Source organism: Pteronotus mesoamericanus, unplaced genomic scaffold, assembly GCF_021234165.1.
Source record: "Pteronotus mesoamericanus isolate MK-2021 breed Mesoamerican mustached bat unplaced genomic scaffold, CSHL_Meso_final contig_65, whole genome shotgun sequence".
NCBI lineage: Eukaryota > Metazoa > Chordata > Mammalia > Chiroptera > Mormoopidae > Pteronotus > Pteronotus mesoamericanus.
In genome coordinates, this window is record NW_026555228.1 from 12,438,888 (window position 1) to 12,461,729 (window position 22,842).

At 43.9% G+C, this 22,842-nt stretch overlaps 1 protein-coding gene across 1 annotated transcript in view; it reads left to right on the forward strand.

Annotated features, from left to right (window-relative positions):
* The window catches only part of PTCHD1 (patched domain containing 1), a 52,101-nt gene extending 31,154 nt beyond the window's left edge, over nt 1-20,947 (forward strand). The window contains exons 2-3 of the mRNA XM_054581209.1: nt 7,185-7,845; nt 19,220-20,947. Coding sequence (XP_054437184.1) covers nt 7,185-7,845; nt 19,220-20,874 — 2,316 coding nt within the window. The 3' untranslated portion in view covers nt 20,875-20,947. The remainder of the gene's footprint in view (nt 1-7,184; nt 7,846-19,219) is intronic.
* The last annotated feature ends 1,895 nt before the right edge of the window (nt 20,948-22,842 follow it).

A 22,842-nucleotide genomic window follows, 5' to 3' on the forward strand; every position in this document is an offset into this window, starting at 1 on the left:
AATTTACTGGGGTGACATTGGTTACTAAAATTACATAGGTGTCACGTGTACAATTCTCTAACACATCATCTGTATATTGTATTGTGTGTTCGCCACCCCAAGCCAAGTCTCCTTGCATCACCATCTATCCCCTCCTTACCTCCTTCTACCTCCTCTACCCTTTCCCTCTGGTAATCACCATACTGTTACCCATCTATGAGTTGGTTTGGGGTATGTTTAGGGTTTTTTGCTTAATCCCTTCACCTTTTTCACCCAGCCCCCTTATATGTCAAATCTAATGAACAAAATAAACTAACAAACAAAACAGAAACAGGCTCATTGATTGGCATCCTGGTTTTTTCTGTCCCTCGCATAGTTATTTGTGGTTTCCTGACCAAATCTTCAAACTGCTGTTACCTGTTTCCAGGCATTTAGCCCCTTGCTACTTTTCTTTGCCTCTTGGCCAATCAGCTTTATACCATTCTTCCATTTCTGAAAGCACCTTGTCCTCGTTATCCATCAAAACTCATGACCCACAAACTTGCTCAACCAGAGTTCAAGCTTGACCGTGAAAGTCAGGATTAAAAAATAACCACTCTAGCCCGGACTGGTGTGGCTCAGTGGACTGAGCACTGGCCTGCAAACCAAACGGCTGCTGGTTCCATTCCCAGTCAGGGCACATGCCTGGGTTGTGGGCCAGGTCCCCAGTTGGGGGCGCATGAGAGACAACCACACACTGATATTTTTCTCCCTTTCTCCCTTTCCCTCTCTCTAAAAATAAATAAAATCTTAAAAAAAAAAAATAACCACTCTAATCCAGAAATTTAACTTCACAGATTTCCAGAGGTCTTCAAGATATCAAGGAAACTTTTTTATGCTCAAGACCAAGTATTGGATGTGCAATTCACTGCATTCTGTCTCATCCAGACCAACGAGGAATCAGGCAAAAGTTGCAATGAGATATTGTAGTTGCCTTTTCCTTCATCGTTACTATTTTCTGTTTCTAAAATCTCAGGCTTATTTGCTTTAGATCCAGAGATGCTTTGTTTTTTCAGCCAAGGCTGCAGAGACAAACAGCCTGTTTGGGGAATTACAACGTGGGGTTCTCTTGGCTGCTTTTTAGTGTCAACAGCCACAAAAAGAGTATTCCCCCCTGGTACAGCAAAAAGAAAAACAAACACTCCACTCACCCAGACCGGCACTGGCACTACCTATTGACAGAAGTACCCATTTGTCTTTTGTCACTGCAGCAGGTCAGCATGACACTACACACACGTACAGAAGAAGTGTGTGGACAGTCAGTCACTTGTTCGGCTACATCCACAGCTTAAATTTCGTGTCCTCCGAACATTCAATGTTTCAAAGGCAGAATGATATTTCGGTTCGCTTATTAAGGGATGACTAACTTGCTTTTGGCTGTACTACAAATGAATCACGGTAACAATCCCCAACTTGCAACTTCTGGCGTTCTGATGTAATGCATTTCTATTAAAAGAAGAGGAAGGAGAGTGGGTGAGAGTGAGATCATGCAAAGACGGAACATAACACCGAGGGAGCTAGCGTAATTGATGAACTTCAGAGACCAGATCTACCCACTTCAAGGTGTTTTCTTGCGTCCTGCATGAGGATGCCTTGCCAGTCAGTTCCTACACATTTACAGTTACACAATATAGACCCAGATCGAGACCTGGACTTAAGAGGGACTCAGTAAAAAAATAAAAATAAAATAAAATTTCATTTGGGGGTAAAAAGACATTCCTTGAAAGCATTTTTTAAGCAATTTTGATTTAGTGTCACTTTGAAGGTAGTATCAGGGGGCACATGATATAGATTAGAAAGGCAAGCCAACAACCTCCCTTTTTAAATTGTTTTAATGCTGTGCAGTGTATGTGGGAGCGGCAGAAGGAGGGAGTGGGAAGGTGAGACAAGGGAGGGAAGGCAGCCCGGAAGCATGAGGTGGTATCATTGGACTGACTGCCCCTGAGGAAGCCCCGCCTCCTCCGAATTTCTCCTCACAGGTGACACTGCTGGGGGACAGCTTGACATGTTAATTGCCCTGCCCGCAGATCGGCCTTCCTGCCGTCCTCTCCCCCTTTTCAACAAGAAGCAAATACAGAAAGAGCTGAAAGGTATTGTGAACGATCCGCCTGGGAACCGCAGGTATTTTTCCTGTGTGAATCACCTCACAGGAGCAGACACTTCCTTCCTCCCAGGCCCCTTCTGTACTCTCCTCTACAAGGTGCCCCTGCTGTCTTCTGAGGAAGATCTGAGTGTGCCAAGGAGAGGCAGAGAGGAAATTAGACTCTGGCCTGTCGTGACCGGCAGCCCACACTGGCTTTATCCCAGGCCCTGGCAGAAGGGGATTAGAGGAGCCAGAGTGCCTCCCCAGAACGGGAAATCTCTCCTAGAAGTGAATCCTTTTTTTCCCCCCCAGTAACCTTATCTTCCCTACCCTGTAGTTTTTCTCTTCGGGGTTTCATTTACTATCAGATCTGTCATTGACCTAAAAAAGAACTTCCATGTGTTGTAAAAGCATATGTCAAGTTAACTATAATACATTTCAAATTGATGTTTATGAAGTTAACTTTCTCTCCCCCAGGATCTGATTGTATAGTTTGTGGATGTCACTTGGCTTAGAATTAGGTTGTGTCAGAAAGGAAAGGATCTGTCCATAAGATTAGCGAGCCCAACCTCCTTGTTGACTGAATAATCTGAGACCTGAAGAAGTAGAGTGACATTCCTAGGGCTCTGGCACTCCTTTCCAAGTGGCAGAAACCAGACTTAAAGCCAAAGCTGCTTATTACTGGATTCCATGGTGCCCGTGGCCTTTTTTTTTCCTTGCTAAGCCCGTCCTTGAGAAGTTTTATGTGGCAACTACAGAGACCGGATGGAAAGAAAGAAAAGTCAGTAAGCTTGAAACCCATCATCTCCTTCATCACCTGTTAATGTTGCTGTTTAAAGATGAGATTTGTGCCCTGGCTGGGTGGCTCAGTTGGAACATCGACCTTTACCCCAAAAGGTTGTGGGTTCGATTCCCGGTCAAGGCACATACCTAGGTTGCGGGTTCGATCTCCAATCAGGGCACTTATAGGGAGCAACCAATCAATGTTTCTCTCTTACATCTCTCTCTCGCTCGCTCTCTGTCCCCCTTCCTCTCTCTCTAAAACCAGTAAATGTATTCTCGGGTGAGGATTTCTTTTAAAAAAAAAGATGAGGTCTGGTGTTTTGGATCATTTCTGGTCTCTCTAAATGGAGCCCAGATCCCCAAGCGTGGCCATCCCACAGCTCAGCCATATCCACAGCCGATCACTGAAACAGAGTGGGGTGACAACTCTTCATTCTTCCCCAAGTCCTCTTCCTCCTCACTAAAGTCCCAAAGTTGTGCTGGTCTATGGCTGAGTGTCCCACTGTGCAGGAAGGCCAAATTGAGAATCCTGCATCTGCCCCTTCCTTACTAGGTTGTGTTAGGTGCGTTACTGACATTCTCTAGACCTCCGCTGCTCCAGCTATAAAATGGGAATAATGATTTAACCATGTCCATAGAGTCTTGTATTGAGTAAATTTTTCAAACTGTATAGAAAGTACTTTGCAGACTGGTTACTATTACTGTCATCATTCTTAACCTGAAGGGTGATGAGAGCAAAGAGGCCAACAATTTAAAGAGTACATTCAGAGCCTTAGAATGAATCTCAATTTGACATTCAGTTCTGGCCTCTTTGGCAGCAAATACGATACTAATAAAAAAAAATATTGTGATCGGGATTGCCTCTGGATTAGGTTTTACTAGTAAAGAACACTTGGCGTTAGGACCTTCCCATTGTTTTGGACATTGTATCTCTTCTGTGATTTTCCACGTGCCAAGTATGATGCGAGCACCCTAAATGCAGGGAAATTATCCTATTATTGACAACACAGTAGATTTGATGTTAGCTTATTGAGTGTATGTTGATAGGATAATTCAAATTGTATGCATAGTTATAGAAACTTGGATTAGATGTTGATGCACATGACAGTGAAACTATATTAAGGGTCAGGACTACTACTCTGTGCTGTTGTCCCTTTGTTTTCTTTGCTAAGAGGTCTCTTGCTTATTAGCCCAATAACAAGTTTGTGTGGACTGAGGTTATTCGTTTCGCGGACTGAGGCGTCTTGGTCACGATTTCACTGTCATGCTTTCATGTTTTCCTGTCCTTTTTTTCCCCTTCTGTACCCAATAGCAAAGGCCAATATAAAGGCAAAGATGACGTCACTGTAAGCTAACTTGCCATCATCTTTCCTTTCCTTTTCTTTTTCAGTGCAGAAATTAAAAGTAAGTATTAAGCAAAAGAAATCATAACTGCAATCTGTGGCTCCCTTTTCTCCTGTGAATATCTAAGAACAGCTATCCATGTATCTGCTGTCCTGAGAGGGGCTCCTTTAGGAAAGGAAATCAGGGCATTTTAACACCCTGCACAGGTAGATGTCCAAGGAGCCACGTGCAGTGCGCGTGCCCATGGCTATGTGGACGGCCAGGAGTAGATCGTGCATGTACCTGATGTGTAAGCATAAGAACCAAAGATCAGAAGGGAGTCTTAATTCTCCTTTCCCATGCCTCTTATTATCTCTCACCTCTTATCCCGCAGGCTCTCCCTGCCAGGTGGGTGGCCTCAGCCAACACCCCCTCTCTGGCTGCTTTGTCAGTCAGCATCTCCATGCCACTCAGAAGCAAAAGTGACACATGTTCTACCCACCTCTCCATCAGAAATTCAAAGCAGCTGCATCTCACAGCAGCTCTGGTACTAGGAGTTAAGCAGCCTTCCCTGCCAAAGTTTAGTAAGGTTCTCCCTTTCCAAGCTTCCCTTCTGTGATCTGGCGGTCCAGGGGCCAACAGGGAGTCTGCTTTCTTTGGTCGGTGGCCCCAGGGGTCACAGCAGTAGATCAACAGAGTCGGCAGATCACTAAATAGTTTACAACTCTCCACCAAGCAGGGCACGGTCGCCTTAGAGAACGGATGGAAAATATCCCCTTGCTATAATTGGGTTCAGCCCTGCGGCTTCACACCATCTTATTTGGCAATCTTTTTCTCTTGACATATTTAGTAATCACTCTAAGGGAGATTTATTAGACTGTTCATGGCAACAAACAATGCACTAAATATTACACATATGCATGCTTCCAATACCACTCCTTTTCTAGCCTATTCTGAATCTCTCCCCAAAGTCTTCCTTTTAACTCTTTCTGAAACTCTCCCTTGTCTTTAAATTCCTCCTGGTTCTTCTCTCCTACTGAATAACCTTTTACATTTTGGAATGTTTTTGTAGTTAGGAGTTCTTGTAATCAAAATTCACCGGGCCATGCTTAGGGAAGAATGGATGAAAAGGCATTCTCACAGTTTAAAACCACTGAAGAGGTTTGCTCATCATTAATCTCAAAACAAAAATTTAGCATATGGTAAAAGTTGTGGGAAAATAGTCTCCTGGGTATCTCTGGGGGAGAGAGAGACAGAAATAAGGAATGAACTCTAAATGTTTTGGCCTAATACAATACACGAATTGTTTCCTGAGCCCGAGGGTTGGTGCCCAAGAGGAGAGGCGGAGCAGGGACACTGAGAACGAGGATTAGACCCGCAAGCTCTGTGCTAACCAAAGGACTTTGACAGTTGGTACCCCTGGGAAATTTTCAAAGAGCATTGTAAATATCCCACCTACCCTGACACATGCACAGCAAAATGTTTCAGCAAATAACCCACATAGAACAGACCTAACAGAAAATATATCAGGGTCACGGAGATGCTCAGAAGGTTATGCGTTGTAATGGAATAGATATGGTATGGCAACTTTGGACGCTTAGCTTTATGTATGAAATGTTCTTCTTCAGTCATCGGATTTGCAATAGTGGCTGCCTCTGCTCTCGGGAGAGTCCCCCCGGGGTCAGGCACTGTCCTAGATGTACTCACTTATCACTCAGCTACGTGTCCACCACTGGCCTGATTTTGCACACTGGCCATAATTCGTGGACAGAAGGCCTTATTTGTCTCACTTAAACTGTATATTACACACACTCCTTCATACCTGAACTTGAGCACTTGTGATTTTTTGAGGGGTGGGGCAGTAAAAGCACAAATTCAGGAATTAGTTGCTAGCAGGGACCTCCATTCACCAGCTGGCATTGCCCACCTAGGGGCGTACTGTGAGGGGCCGGGAGCACAGGCTCTGGAGCCAGACTGCCCAGTTTGCTGTCTCTCACTCTGTGACCTTGGGCAGGTGACTTGGCTTCTCCTTGTGTCAGTTTCCTCGTGTGTAAAATGAGGCTAGTAGCTGTACTTTCTGGTTTCTTGTGAGGATTAAGTGAAATAACCTGTAGAAGAGGCCTAGAACTGCGCCTGGCATGTTACAGAGGCTGTGAAATGAGTGTGTGTATTCCTGGGTGCACTTTGATCGCAGGCATACAGACCTGGGCGTGGCAAATGTGTCTGAGGGTGGGGTGCATCGCGTGAATCCCACTGTGCTCCCTTAGCGTGATGCCCGAGGATCCCAGCCTGACTCCTGCAGTTACAGCTCCCTTCCCATATAAGCGGACAAGGAAAGTCAGAGAATATGAGAGCCCTCAGGGTGAACCACTTGTCTTTTATGGCACAGAGTGATTGAATCAGACGCGGAAACTCCTGGAATGGGCTGCAGAGACTCCTGCACGTGGAGCTGCGCCTCAGTTCACTTTTTACTTGACATTTTCAAGAAAGAAAAGCTGAACGGTGGGCCTTTGTAAGATTTTCAGACATTTATAGACCAATTGAGTCACAAATACAGAACACCACTTGTGGAAACAGTGCTGGTACTTTAAACCCAGCACCTCTCAAACTTTAGCTGTATCAGAATCTCCTGGAGAGGTTGTGAAAACCGATTTCTAGGCCCACCCCAGAGAATCTGGTTTACCGGGTCTGAGGTAGGGCTTGAGAATTTTCATTTCTGGGAAGTTCCCAGGTTGTGCTGATGCTGCTGGTCCAGGGACTACACCGTGAGAACCACTAGTCCAGTGTGCATTTTGCATCCTTACTACCTATTTCCAATGTTAGACTGTAACATTTAATTTGAATTCTTTAGCTTAGAGATGGCATGAGCGACTCCCCACCCCCCAAACTACAGATGTGTGAGTTCATGGAGCAAATGTCACTTACGAATGTCTTTATTTTTTGGTAATATAAACACTTTCATTTTCTTTCCCCATAGTTGCATGCTGCTGTGACCAGGATCCAGGTTCCAAGACCTGGTTTCAATTACACGTTCGCCCATATATGTATCCTGAATAACGATAAGACTTGCATCGTGGATGACATAGTGCATGTTCTGGAGGAGCTCAAGAATGCTCGGGCCACCAACCGGACCAATTTTGCTATCACATACCCGATCACTCACTTAAAGGACGGGAGGGCCGTGTACAACGGGCACCAGCTCGGAGGCGTCACCGTACACAGCAAAGACCGGGTGAAATCCGCAGAGGCCGTCCAGCTCACCTACTACCTGCAGTCAATCAACAGTCTCAACGACATGGTGGCTGAGAGGTGGGAGTCCAGCTTCTGTGACACTGTCCGACTATTCCAGAAATCCAACAGCAAAGTCAAAATGTACCCTTACACGTCGTCCTCGCTGAGGGAAGATTTCCAGAAGACCAGCCGCGTATCAGAACGTTACCTGGTCACCAGCCTGATCCTGGTCGTCACCATGGCCATCCTCTGCTGCTCCATGCAGGACTGCGTCCGCAGCAAACCCTGGCTAGGCCTGCTCGGGTTGGTGACCATAACCCTGGCCACTCTCACCGCGGCCGGGATCATCAATCTCACTGGTGGGAAATACAACTCCACCTTCCTGGGGGTCCCTTTCGTCATGCTAGGTAATTACTGCCCTTCATTTTTCTGGTTCCTCCTGCTGGGAATGGTGACTGGGTTTCTAAAAGGCAAAGAGTAGCCATCTAATGACTTGGTTTCATGTGTAGTATCTTCCTCTGCCCAGAACTCCTGGGGCCGATTGCATAAAGTGCTGCTGGTCGGCAAGAAGCAGCCTTATCTGGTAAAGGTGCGAGAAGTCCAAAGTCCTGGGTTCCTGCCCTGGTTCTCCATTAAGTAGCTGTGTGGCATTTAGCAGGTATTACTCTTTGTATCTGAGCTATGTGCCATAGCATCTCAGGTTGAGCATCCCCAGAAACAGACCCTGAGATGAGGATTTAGATACAAGCAGTTTATTTGGGAGGTGAGGCTAGGAAGCCCCAGAGTGGGAAAGAGAACCTGAGATAGGGAAGGAAGACAATTCAGGGCATGTTAACGAGCTGGTTACCGCTGTGGGCACCCGTGGCTCAGTCCTACGGGGGACCTTTGGGAGACCTCAGAGAACAGTCCTCAGAGCAGCCCTCCTTCAGGAGTGAGGAAGCAGGAAGCTGGGCTGTGTCCCCAGAAGCCCTGTGTATGACTCACCAAGGGCTCTCCCTGGGGTCGTTAACACCCCAGCACTTCCCCGGGAAGACGAGGGAGCACATTCTTGCAGCTAGAGAAATCTGCCCCCCCCCCACGGGTTATATTTGCAGTGAGAAGCCCTCAGGGAGCTGCAGAATGGTGAACGCCAGGGCATGTGGGCTGGGCACTGACAGAGTCTGCTACCCTTAGTTTCCCCGCCCTGGAGATAGAGTGGATGTGAACAGCACACAAAAGGGCATAAATGCATGCACGAGAGCTTTAAAGGCAACAAGTGAGACATAAATAGAAGGAAGCTTTTCCTGTCCCTGCTATGAACTCAGGAGAACGTTTCAAAAGGATGGTGCAGCAATCCCACTATATTCTCTCTTGGGGGCTGCAGGAACTTCCTGATAGGGATAACGCTCAAAACAAAGGCATAATGGTTGTAATATAGCACCAGTGACTCTGTCCATCTGGTATTGAAGACGACATGCCCGGCAAGCCTCACTGCAGAGCTCTTGCAGGCCAAGGATTCAGACGGTTAGCTTTCCCCCTTTTCTGTGGCAACTTCTGATCAATTCCTTTAGCAAAATTAAAATGTCATTTGGAATCAGATACTGATGTGACAAATGAAGTGGCACTCTTTGTTGGTTGAGAAATAACTATGGTGGAGTTCATTCGTATGCCCTATGCCCTTTTGGGGGTAGGCGAAAGGAGAATTTCCTTGGGAAATCTCAGCTGCGTCCTGGCGAAGCGATAAGCAGGGCCCGCGAGGCAGCGAGGCTGCAGAATTCCAGGCTGCTCTCGCGCTCTGCGGCCTACGGCAATTCAGACCCAGGCAGTAAACACACGTGGTAGGTAGTCTTTGTGGGAAAGTGGGGCACTGTGCAGAGGCTCAGCAAGCTGTGGATATAGCAGGTCGGTTTACTTACCACTGCTGAACACAACAGAGAAGGAAGCTGCTGTACTTCTGACTTAAATCTATTAAGGAGGCAGCAGAACCAGCCTCTCTAACATAACCCTGAGACAAAGTGGGCCGGTTGTGGAACACGGGGTAGCTCCTTGCAGAGTAAGGACTGGGTATCAGCTTCCCCAGAGGCTTGAGTCAAGATTTAAATTAAGATGTTTGGCTCATCATTAGTCACAGGCTTGGGGCCTTTTTTTTTTTAGCTTTTCATTTTAAAAATAGTGTTTTTTGTTGTCAGTGTTTTTGTGGGGTACGGGGTGGAGATAAACAGAAATAAGAAAACAGTGGGGAACCCAAAGGAGACAGTAGGATTCTCAAGTTGAAGGAAAAAGCATGTCAGAGCTAGAAAAAGGACCACTGTGCATCGTTTTTTGACACTCTAGGTAGTTACCAGTGAGCTCAAACTACGATAGAATATTTAAAACTCCCTAAAAAGTAATTGTACCAAGTAAAATAAAATTACAATATGTAGTGTTTCTTGATATATCAATTTTTAAGTAAAATAAAATAGTAATATTCAAAACTTCTTAAAATTAACTTCAGTAAAAAATCAATTTCACTAAGCAAAATGAAATTAAATATTCAAAACTTCTTTCAATTAACTTATTAAACCAAAGAAAGTACAATATTTAAATTGTCTTAAAATTTACTTTGGTACTTTTTAGAGAGGTTTTAAGTATTGTAAGTAAAAGTCAAACCAGAAAGGAAGAGACTAGGCAGTAGTGGCACAGAGGAAGACGTAAAAGACGTAAAGATGCTGTTAGCAGGGGAGTGTTTCTCAAAAAACAAACCCAGAAAATAGTGGTGTCACAACCCTGCAGACACCGAGTATCACCGAACTTTACATCAGAGTTCAATTCAGAAAAATCTGGCCTTTGCCATGAGAGACCAAGCGCTGCAGGTGCCCAATATTCCCTTGTTGGCAATTTGTGAAGAATGTTACAGGCATTGATTTGATGGCAGTTTTCCCTGCTGACAGTCAGTATGCGACCTTTCTGTACATTTTCAGTCCAAAGAGATTGCAAATTACTTAGTCACAACATGAAAGGAGGATACGCGTTTTAGTAGCTAAGGCCCATTTGCAATAAATACTTTGCACCACGTAATGGTGCTTAATATGCTCATAAAGCCAACAGTGCCTGGATTTAGGATGGTTGTTGCCCTTTTGTATTTCTCAGATAAACTGTTCGTGTTCAGAGTCTGATTGTAAAATAAAATATAAGCAATAGCACATTTGAAAAAGTCACATTCAGGGCCAGTGTTAAATTCTGGTTTTCTGATGACCAGTCCAAAAATTCCAATAAATATTTCCAATGACCAAGAAGAAATACAGTGCTAAGTGTTTTGCACCAAGTCAATAAACTGTCCAGTTTTTTAAATTGGCTGTCTGTAACACAAAATGGCTATGCTTAAACTAAGCAGATTTAAGCAAAAGTTCTTGATTTTTTTTATGTTATCTAACTACAATATCAAATAAAAATTTTAAAATATATGGCCTCATTTAGAAGGAAAAGCATCTTAGAAAAAGTCTCTAAAACAGGCATTTCCTTAGCTGACAATAGGTCTATCATATGATAAACATTATAGATATTCAATCCAAGAAGCTAAACATTCTCAGTGTGATGCCGGTCACATAAGGCCAGGACCAGCCAAATGCCAAAATGGCAGTACATTTAGAATGGAAAATTTTAAGGCCACGTGTGTCAAGCGGTATTAACCTGACAAAATTCCAGAATAGGAAAGAATTTGGATAAACTCTGAGAGTTCACCATAATGGGATGTGACTGTGTGTTTCTAGCCAAGACGATACGTGACATCTCTGGCAGTAAGAATATAGCCTACACAGATGAATCATTTTGGCAATGATGTAAGCATAGATACATCATGATTTAGAGTGTTTTTAATCAGTGTCACGCATATTAGACAATCCCACTTCTGGCAAATCCCCTGTCCATGTGAGTCAGATCAGTTTATTTAGAACTGAAATCTTTAAAGGTCTACGGTATTATACATGCTCATTGACATTTTTTAGTTACTATGATTTGGAGAGGAGTTCATTGCATCCATACCCCTTATGCATAAAGTACAATAACAGCCTTTATTTCCAAGCTATATTGATATCAGGCATTAAGATATTTGAACTGCCATTTGAAAACATATGACTCTCATTTCAACCCACTGTGGAATTTCCTTTAAAGGATCAGGATTTATACCACTTCCTACAGTTGCACATGAGTTAAGAATTGGCATAGGTTTTGTACATGCAAGCTCTCCTTACAGGCTTAGTATTTCCACAGCTTTGCTGATCAGACACAAATCAGGAAAGGAATGGAATGTTAGAGAATATAGAAGGAAACAGAAGGAAGGTTTTCTTCCTTCTTCATCTGGAAGGTTTGTTGCTTCATGTATATTCTGACCAGCTGAAAGTGGGAAACTGAAGTTGTGGGGAAAGGTAGTTTGGATATTAGTTTATATGTGACAATCTAATGTATGAGGGTCACTTTGCATTTATCAAGATACAAGAGTCGCGAAGAGTGGATACGACAAAAAAAAATATTCTTAAGGAAAAAATACTCTTCGGCTCCTTTCAAATATCTGGGATTTTGAGAAGGTCAAATGCCAGATCCTCTTCCTTCTGAATTATCCGGCCAGGCCACTTGTATTCAAGAATGGGAAAGGAAGAAAGGATGTGATTAAGTGTGAGGAAGAAAGTAATAGGAGGGATGTTTGGCTTCTTTTAGATACACATTCTGAGATTATCTCTAGTTAGCAGAAACCAGAAGATCAGGTTCAGTTCTCCCAGAATTTGTTCTCCTTTGATGCCACCTGGACTATGATGTAGTATGCAGGCTCGTAAAGAGGTAAAAGAAAGTTCTTGTGCAGCAAGTATAGTTCTAAATGAGAAATTGCAACTCAGTTATTTTTGCTCTTAAACTTAAGCAAACCTGAAAGGTTTGGCTTTCTTGATGAGTATTCTTATATATTGTTAAACTAATAAGAAACATGACTTGGGGGGAGTGGGGTCAGCCAGATAATAATACAGTCCATACCATATGAAATTGCCAATACTCAACCATTTTGACCTACAAAATTGATACCAATATCTGACCATTTTTTAACTACAAAAGCAGTCACTTGTTATAGTTCAACCTAATACATTTTGTAGAAGTCCACTGTTTGCAACAATATGACAATCTACATGTTGAATTAGAAGTATATTAGAGAGTTGCAGAAATACTATGCTTAGATATAAATCACTAATAGGTTCAGTAGATTCTAGGCAAAAAAAAAAACTGGTTTATAGAGGCTTTGCTGTTCCCGTTTTTTGTTTACACCTGATTTAAAATTAGAATAATTCCATAAAAGTATTTTCAAAGGTTTTCTTTGCCTTGAAAATCTTATTTGTAAAGCTTCGTGGTCATTGTGGAACTAATTGACAAAGACATTGTGCACTCTAGTTTTGTGGATAGTTCTCAGCCTCTTACTGTTATGCTCCATGAAAACAAATATTACAGTAGGGGGTGGGGGGGGAGCGCAAGGTTTGGTGGGACAGAACAAAATGCATTTTATTCTATTCTTTACCATAAAAGAAGCCCAGAACGGGACTAGGGTTTCAGGTATAGAAAGTCAGAGCTCGGTTAGGCAGAGAAATGCAGGAGCGCCTCCTTTTGGACCCAGCCTCCTTGGGTTACCTGGGTGCTCTAGCCACCTACTTTAGGCAGTGAGAGAGTGGAGGATTCCACGAGGGTCAGGCAGCGGGAGACAGCATCAGGACACTGAGCTGGTGAAAATTAAACCATGGGGAGAAACACTTAGTGCGGTGTTGGATGCGGAGAAACATCTCTGAAGGTCAGTGCTGGGCCGGGCAGTCCTGACCAGATAGGTCTACGAGAGTTCACAGCACAAACAGATCCACAGTCATAGTTAAGGAAACCCTGAGTTTCACTAGGCTACCTCAGGCAAGAACCAAAAGGTGGACCAAAGCTAAGAAAGGGTAGATTCTAGCCCCTTTTCCGCATTGACTGGTATAGCAGCACTAGCATTTCTTTTCCTTACCAGTAAAATAAATTTCACATCAGCCTGCTGTTCATTGTGGGTGTGGATGTGTATAATCTGGGCACATAATATATATTATGTATCACATAAGCTATTTTATTTATCATATGCAATATATTATGCAGTAAGTTCATGTTGTGTGTATATATTTTATGTGGTTATATAACATATAGTGTATGTGGCTTGAATTTTTGAATGTAAATACTATATATTTATCTATTATATAGTATATAGTCACACATTTTATATGTAACTGTATAAAATGTTTGAACAGGATAAGCCATATATACATTTATTTATATATTTCATGTCTTCTGTATGAAAAGATATTACACAATGACTACAGCATATATTATGGGCCACACTTGTACACACCCATTTTATATAGTGCTGCACACACACATTATTTAAATACGTTATCTTTAAACAAGGAAGAGCTCTTAGCAAATCCATTTCTTGGACTCTTATTTGCAGCTCCCTAGTAAAGGAAAATTATTTCCCAGATTAAAACCCAATACTGTCATTAGAATTACCAAAACATGACAAATCTCTGGTAGAAAGAATAAGATGTGTGGATTTGTCCTGATGCAAGCATCCATCTTAACCTAAGTGGAGTACACCTTTTTTCTCACTCTTAACTGAGACAGAACAGGCTGTGATAAACCAGTCAGCCTAGAAAGTAAATGTTTATAGCTGGCAAAGTGTAAATGTAACCCAATTAATGAACTTCCCCCCCTGCAAGTAGATGTTACTCAACTCAGAGATATCTACACTTTAAATTTCTTCTCCAAATAAACAAAAATCATACATTTATGCAGATGACAGTCAAAGAAGAGCATTTTATAAACACGAGCTACTTAGTAAAGCTCATCGAAGAATAAAATATGCTGTGAGCAGATTTTGCTCATGCAGTCATTATACTCCACAGATTATCCAGAAGAACGCAGTCATTTTCTTTCCATATATGAAATCTGGCACTGCCCAGGCTTCACTGTCTCCTGAAACTAAATGTTTTCGCCTTGACACTGAAAGATCATCCATCAGCAAGCCATCCCCTGTCACCTCCTTGCCCCATCAGCCACCCCTGAAGTTCAGGAAGTCAGGGTGAGGAAACCCTACCAGTGTGGAAAGGGTTGAAACAGGAGAAGCGCCTCAAGGCACCAGCCTCTGGGCCTAAAGAAAAAGGTGCCTTACAGTATCTGCCTGTGCTTGGTCAGTGACAAAAAATAAACAAGTCACCCAGACTGCATCCGATAGCAAAACCATTAAATACATTTAACGTAGGATTCACTTTCTGAACAACTTTCCAGCAGTATACCTGCGGGTAAAGTTAGGTTAGTTTTCAAGTATTTGTTAGCAGATTCCTTGCGTTAGTGGATTATAAACAAGCCTGAAGGCTTTGCTAAGGCCCCGGGAAAGGGGTCTGGGTCAGAGTGAGATTTAATCTGTGAGTGTTCCTGAGACTCACCCTAAGTGACTAAACGATTAGCCCGTTGAAATTTTTCCACCACTAGAGTTATTTATCATCTGTGCTGCTCTTTCTCTTCATTGGCTCCAAAATCTGAAAGTTAACTGCACATAAAGATATAAAATTCTTTGGAAGAGAAAAAAAATTATTAGCCTCAATCCTTCAGTATTTGCGTTTACTAGATGACAATCCCAAAGTCTGCTGCTAATAAAATTTAAATTGCACTCCTGGTACAAACTGTGTCCGAACATTGGAGAAGAGAGGCACTATCCCCCAGGGCCTGGCTAACAGCCCGCGTGGCCTTCAAAGCGTTCACTCATGAATAATTAGAACTTGGATGTGTGCATGTGTCTTGACACATAGTGATATGCACGTAACTCAACAGACATGCAGTGAAATCAAAATAGAAACAAATATTTTGAATGTGCTTTTAGAAGACAAGGGAACACTTTAAAAGTGTCTTTATCTTCAGAATCTGAGAGCATCAGTGTGTGTTGTTTAACAGTTCCCTTTGGCAACTAACTGTGCAGCATTAAGTGCTGTCACCGTCGGAGGGAACGGCCTGCGATACTGGTCCGTTCCTGGCATGCCCACTGTGACAGTCTTTTACTTCCGGGTCTCAAGCTATGTATGGGCCTTCCCCTCCGGTGATGAGCCCTGGCTGCCAATACCACCACAGGGTCCCTGGTCAGCAAGGGCTAAGTGTGTTTGGAACTTGTTGTTTCAGTAGCTTCCTGCATGGCCACTGCTCCCAGGGAGTCCTCGTGAACACGGGAGATGGAAAATGGTCCCTTGCCAAAGGGATGCTTTGTGCCAATGACATAGGCCCCTTGGTCAGATTTAACAGGGAAGCTTGCAGAGCTCCAACTTCATGGAGAAAATTTAATATCTACAGTTCAAAGCAGATGGCAGTACTTATGCTTTTAAAGCACCTTCTAAACATGGGGGAAACAATAGCCAAACCTCTGAAAAGTCTCTTCGGTCCACATGTAGTATCTGTTCGCCTGCATCTCTGTAAGATATGGCCTACAGTCCTGCTTGCTGGACCCCTGCCCAGCAGTTAGGAGAATGATGGACGGTGGTGACGCTAAAGAAGGGATGCAGCTGCTGAGAGAGGGGGGTGGAGAGGAACAGGGCCTACTGAAATCTTCCTTCCCAGCCTCTCCTTGATTTCCACTGGCCTGCTTTTGGCCAGTAGCTATGAAAGACAAGGCCCGAGCTGGCTGGAGGAAAAAGTATGAAGGGGTCTGTCCCTGTGAAATCCACCTACCTATGACTTCCTCTTCATTTCTTCCTCATCCCTCCTCGCTGTCCCATTCCCCAGACCTAAGGGACGTTGCTTTAGTAGATCAGTGTCCCAGTGGGGTCTGCACGTGAAAGGATACCTCCTAAAGCCAAAACCAAAGGAAGTGAGCTGTCCTTATGGGCACAGCAGGCATCCCAGCGTGTAGGGCACTAAGGCTCTGGGGACATGTCTCCCCTTGAGTACAGGCCAGGAAACAGGGGCCCTACAGTTCAGCTCGCCTCTAGGGTTAACAGACCGACCTCTTCACCATAAATAACCAGCTGTGCGCCAGGGCTAGCGCCAGCTAGGCACTCCAAACTGCTAATCCCTGGGAGGCGCCCGCAGCTGTGTCTCACCTCTCCCTTGGTTGACCAAGCTTCAGGAAGGAGGCCCAGTGATGGTGTAGGCAGTTGTCCCTGAAACCCAAAGAGCTCTTCGAAGACAGTGCACAACTCCAGTTCAGGGTTTAAGGTAAAGGTATACTCTTGGCCTATCAGGAGAAGGGGGGCGGGGGCACGGGGGAGGGGAGGCCAATACTAACTAACAGCAACTGCTGACCAATCAGTAGGACAGAATTCTTTCCCAGGGCCTCCTTTTCTGGCCTCTGTGAGTGTCTGCATGCACACCCCTGTGGCAAGAGGAACAAAGGAAAGGCAGAGTTTCAAAAGTCCCTGAGAATAAAATCTGAATTCTCTCTGCAACTACCTCCAGAATGAAGAGCATATACAAAAACGGTTAAGATTCAATAAAAATAATCAAACTATAAGACAGGGCATTTAAAATGCAGCAACAGAACTCAACAGACAAGCAAACAGCCTACTTCTACCTTTCCTTCCATTTATTTTCACTCTGGACCCTCAAGCCCCACCCTTTTCACCTAATAGCTCTGTTAATTCAAATTTCTTTTCTCCATTAGCTTCTGAGACTATTCAGCAGTGAGGTAAGAAATGGATTCTTACAGTATTTTACAGTCAGGGTGGATAATGTCATTAGAAAACATTACACCGATTTTTTTTAAAGGACTGTAAAACAGATTTAATTTAAATTCTACTCTGTGACTGATTCAAATACTTCTATATGCATCCTTATTTTCTTAGCATATTTAATGATTCAGTACTGAAGCACTGTTTGAAAACTTTTTTTGTTGTTTCTAACACATAAATACCGTAAAAAAACTTCCATTTGCCATTTTCGGTGAAACGCGAAATTGCATTTTGCCCATCAGAACCTAGTCTACATGGCTCCAGATGAAATGGGCGCTATTGTTTCCCCAGGTGCAGATGCCTGAGAGAGATTAATCCTCCCTTTACCTTCATTGTCAAGGGATCAGCTACTTTTAACCAAGGATTGGTTGGTCCTTCCCGACACCAGAGTGGAAACAGACTTAACAGTTTCCGCTCCTGAGTCTAAAACATAATTAACAACAGGCTGCCTGTCAACGAGCACATTTTTTGCTTCATCTATGGGGAGTTGGGGCGCCTCCAATTTAATAGGGGCCACAGTGCTAGTTATCAAATTGACAATTTTGACCTGACCTCTAAAAGTAGCTGTAAAATGATGCCTAGTAAATTAAGATAAATGCCAAATCTCTCTGAAGAAACAAGCCTATGTAATAACTATAAAATGGGCATTCGGGTCTGAGGCCAAGATTTCACAATAAGGATATAAATACCAGCCTGCGCACAAGGGAAGACGTGCGCTCAGTTATTGTATACACAAGATAACAGTGACTCACTTCACTCAGCATTACGCTTGGCTGGAGATTTTAAATTCCTTTTTAAAAAAACAAGACTATTGTACCACAGGGTAAAGATTTTATTACCCTCAATAATGGGATCGAATATGCCAAAGCGTAGAAGCAGAAAATTAGATCTGTTGATCCCAGTGCCGAGACAGGGGTTATTGAAAGCCACGGTGGGTCACTTTGGTGGGCCCCTCAGTGTTGCGGTGGCCCGGACAATGAGGGAGGCCTGTCGGGGAAGTTCTGGGCTCCAGCCAGGAGAGGTGAGAGAAGTCAAGCTAGAGCTGGTGTCAGGGAGGAGAATGGAGTCGAAACACGGACATGCGTAGTGCCTTCGCCATTCTGGTGTTACTGGAGTACTACCCTGGGGGCAAAGGCACCGGGCAGTTAAGAAAGGAGGTTACTGATCTGGCCTCTCTCCCTCAGAGGCCATTGCCAAATAATGCCAAGAAGCCAGAAGAGTCCCCGCCTGCTTGCTTCGTCATCTCTGAATAACAAAAATTGGTCACACAGATCCCTGAAGACAAAATACAAGCCATCAACCTTCAACCTGAATTTTAATTTTTATCAATTGCAGGGAGAGATCATGTGACTCGTATTCCTGCTTTCATTTTTCCTATTCACCCAAACTTGTTTCTACTTTTTTTTTGCTCCTGTCTAATTCTCAGATTTATTGCTTCTTGCACCGATACTTAGGGAAGGGGGGAACGAAAGAGGCTGTGATTTAGGTTCTTGTCAAGGCTCAGATTAAATACAGTGCCTCTTTCTCCCTAAAGCCTTCCACATGGCCAGACTTAGATGAGATGATGAGATGTAACTCAGAACTCTCTGCCCACTGCCTTCCTCTCTGCTGACCTCCAGCCAGGCTTGTGGGGATGACAAGCAAAATGATGAGTGGCCGGGCACCTTCTCTACAGAGTTCCGCCAACCAAGGGAAACAGATACTCTGCAGACTGCACTAACAACCTTAAAATCTCGATGTACACAATCCCCAAGAGACGTAGGTACAAGTCTATTCAGCTTTCTATGGGCAAAAGTCCGCCTAGCTTTCTCAAGCCAAGAGGCAACATGGAGGCTTCGGCTTCTCCAGCTGCCCTTGACTATCCATTAGCATTTATGATTCACCAAAACGCGGGCCTCTCTCCCTGCAGGAGAAATCACTGGCAGTTACCTGTTGCCTGTCACACTAGGACTGGTTCTATTTCCCTTGGCCTGGTAGGGTTACCATCACCAAGTCGCTTCCTCTCTCTAAACAGCTTAGTCTTTTAAACTTTTGATCTGGTCTTTTTCTGCCCCCTCAGGTCATGGATTATATGGGACTTTTGAAATGTTATCCTCCTGGAGGAAAACTAGAGAAGACCAACACGTTAAGGAGAGAACGGCAGCAGTGTACGCAGACTCCATGCTCTCCTTCTCTCTCACCACTGCCATGTACCTGGTCACCTTTGGCATAGGGGCCAGCCCTTTCACGAACATTGAGGCAGCCAGGATTTTCTGCTGCAATTCCTGTATTGCAATCTTCTTCAACTACCTCTATGTACTCTCGTTTTATGGTTCCAGTCTGGTATTCACTGGCTACATAGAAAACAATTACCAGCATAGTATCTTCTGTAGAAAAGTCCCAAAGCCCGAGGCATTGCAGGAGAAGCCGGCATGGTACAGGTTTCTCCTGACAGCCAGGTTCAGCGAGGACGCAAGTGACGGCGAGGAAGCGAACACTTACGAGAGTCACCTATTGGTATGTTTCCTCAAACGCTACTACTGTGACTGGATAACCAACACCTATGTCAAGCCTTTTGTAGTTCTCTTTTACCTTATTTATATTTCCTTTGCCTTAATGGGCTATCTGCAGGTCAGTGAAGGGTCAGACCTTAGTAACATCGTAGCAACCGCGACGCAAACCATTGAGTACACTACTGCCCAGCAAAAGTACTTCAGCAACTACAGTCCGGTGATTGGGTTTTACATATACGAGTCCATAGAGTACTGGAACACTAGTGTCCAAGAAGACGTGCTAGAATACACCAAGGGGTTTGTGCGGATATCCTGGTTTGAGAGCTATTTAAATTACCTTCGGAAACTCAATGTGTCCACTGGCTTGCCTAAGAAAAATTTCACAGACATGTTGAGAAATTCCTTCCTGAAAGCCCCCCAGTTTTCGCATTTTCAAGAAGACATCATCTTCTCTAAAAAGTACAATGATGAGGTCGACGTAGTGGCCTCCAGAATGTTTTTGGTGGCCAAGACCATGGAAACGAACAGAGAAGAACTCTACGACCTCCTGGAGACCCTGAGGAGGCTTTCTGTCACCTCCAAGGTGAAGTTCATTGTTTTCAACCCATCCTTCGTGTACATGGACCGGTACGCCTCCTCCCTGGGAGCCCCCCTGCACAACTCCTGCATCAGTGCTTTGTTCCTGCTCTTCTTCTCGGCATTCCTGGTGGCAGACTCTCTGATCAACGTCTGGCTCACTCTCACGGTTGTGTCCGTGGAGTTCGGGGTGATAGGTTTCATGACATTATGGAAAGTAGAACTAGACTGCATTTCTGTGCTATGCTTAATTTATGGAATTAACTACACAATTGACAACTGTGCTCCACTGTTATCCACGTTTGTTCTGGGCAAGGACTTCACAAGAACTAAGTGGGTAAAAAACGCCCTGGAAGTGCACGGGGTAGCTATTTTACAGAGTTACCTCTGCTATATTGTTGGTCTGATTCCTCTCGCAGCTGTGCCTTCAAATCTGACCTGTACACTGTTCAGGTGCTTGTTTTTAATAGCATTTGTCACCTTCTTTCACTGCTTTGCCATTTTACCTGTGATACTGACTTTCCTACCACCCTCTAAGAAAAAAAGGAAAGAGAAGAAAAATCCTGAAAACCGGGAGGAAATTGAGTGTGTAGAAATGGTGGATATTGATAGTACCCGAGTGGTTGACCAAATTACAACAGTGTGAAAGTGTCTGCTTGTTATATTGTCACCCTAAGTCTTATCAAGAGGAAAGAGATTATGTTAACGAAGCAAATTTAAAGTTTTTCTTCGTTTTCTAAGGATAAGAAACAGGCATTTGATTGCCCAAAAAACGTAAAGGACAAGGAGAGGAAATGGGCATTGCATATTTTCAATCTTTAAAACAAAAGATTGTTATCAGAAAGAATTTACACACACACACACACACACACACACACTCTAGGAGACTTACAGTCTCTTAAACTCAAATCAAATAGAAGGAAGCTTATTAGCAAGCAGAATCCTATTTTATTCACACTGCAGATGTTGCTGGTATTGCGACAAAAACCTACTGATTGAAAGGTCAGCTGCCAAGGCAGAAATAGCTTTAAGCATTGTTCAAACAATAAGGCTTCCAGAACTTCTGCAGAGCAATAGCTCCAGGCAGGTTCTGTGGTTTGAGGTTTCAGCCGCCTCATCTAGCTCCCCAACACCCCCAATGAGGTGCTTGTGAGAGTTCTGGCCAACAAAAGCAAGCCAGAACCTCAGAAGCAGACATATGGTGGAGTGGCCATCACCGTGGACTGAACTCAAGTCACCCCTAAATTCACCCAGGTGAGGCAGTTTTGTTGCCTAGAATGAATCTATCCTATTCCCCCTCCCCCATCAACATGCTTTTAACATTTGTATGGTTTGGTTAATATACCTTTAAACCAGTGACAGCTCCAGCATTGCAGAGTTGGGCGATTCTATTTTGGAATATCTTGTTGCTTGTCACCAAATGGATCTGCTTTATTAGTTACAGATCTTGGCAGGAGGCTCTGAGTACCCAAAAGCACAGAGCCAAACCCAAATACCTGGCACAATGGAGGGAAAGCAGGTGTCTTCTTGAACCCAGAGACACTGTTTCCATTTTAACAAAAAAAAAAAAAAATGGCCAGCTGGTACAGCTGTTTGTGGTCTGGCCCTACATGCATTTTTTGCTTTTTTTGCGTGGGTGCCCAGAAACAAAATCTGCCCACGCCTAGCTGAGGAAGGAGAAATGCACACTGCAATGGCTGTTTGCCGTAGCTTCCAACCTGTAGTGCCAGCCTGCCTTTGCGACGATGCGCGCCTGCTCACGGACAGAGGAGAGAAGGCTCTTTGGTGGGCGCAAGTGCTGAAACTGAGAGACTTTGTACAAGTGCAGGCAGGGAGAGAAAGGGCTGAAAGGGAGATAGGTGGAATGACAGGAAGGTTTACAAATCTCTCCATGACGACGGCCAAACTTGCCTGCTAAACTGGCTGCACTTTCATCTTCCTGCCTCACCCCATGCCTTTGTTGGTGCCCCTCTACTTCATTGCATGGCCCTTCTGCACGTCAATGAGCCTAGATGTTTATACTGTTGACTTGCAGTATCTGCAGGATCTAAACAGCAATGGTTTGATCTGCAGAGGCTATGTATGTTGCCCCAGACCCTTGCATTTCTTTCTGTCTATAAAAATGAAGCTAAAAGCTGGTCACATTTGAGGCAACTATCTACAGTATTTTTCCCTTTTAGAGATGTAGCTTTTGTAGACATCTATAGCAGTAAGCATTTCCCAAAAGCACCTTACCTTTTTGGACCTTAGCGGATGTGCTGTGCGACTTTTCCATCCTCCACAGAGGAAGAAACATACCTAGGAGGATAAAGAGAGTCACCCAGGGTCACACTACCAGAGGGTTTCTATCATTTGAGCATGCCTAAGACAGGGCAGGCCAATTTTAGATTTTCTCACAAGAGGGCTATTACTCCCTTCAAAGTACATTTCCAAGGAAGGAACACAGGACTTTGTGGGCCACAGGGCAGACCTATTTTTTAATGTCTGGGTAATTGTGTGGGATGTAGATTTGCCATTGTCTTTCAAAACAGCAAAAATGCCCAAATGATTCAGATGTAACCACACCAAGTGCAAACCTGTGCTTTCTGTTTCATGTACTGTTGTTCACACAGTT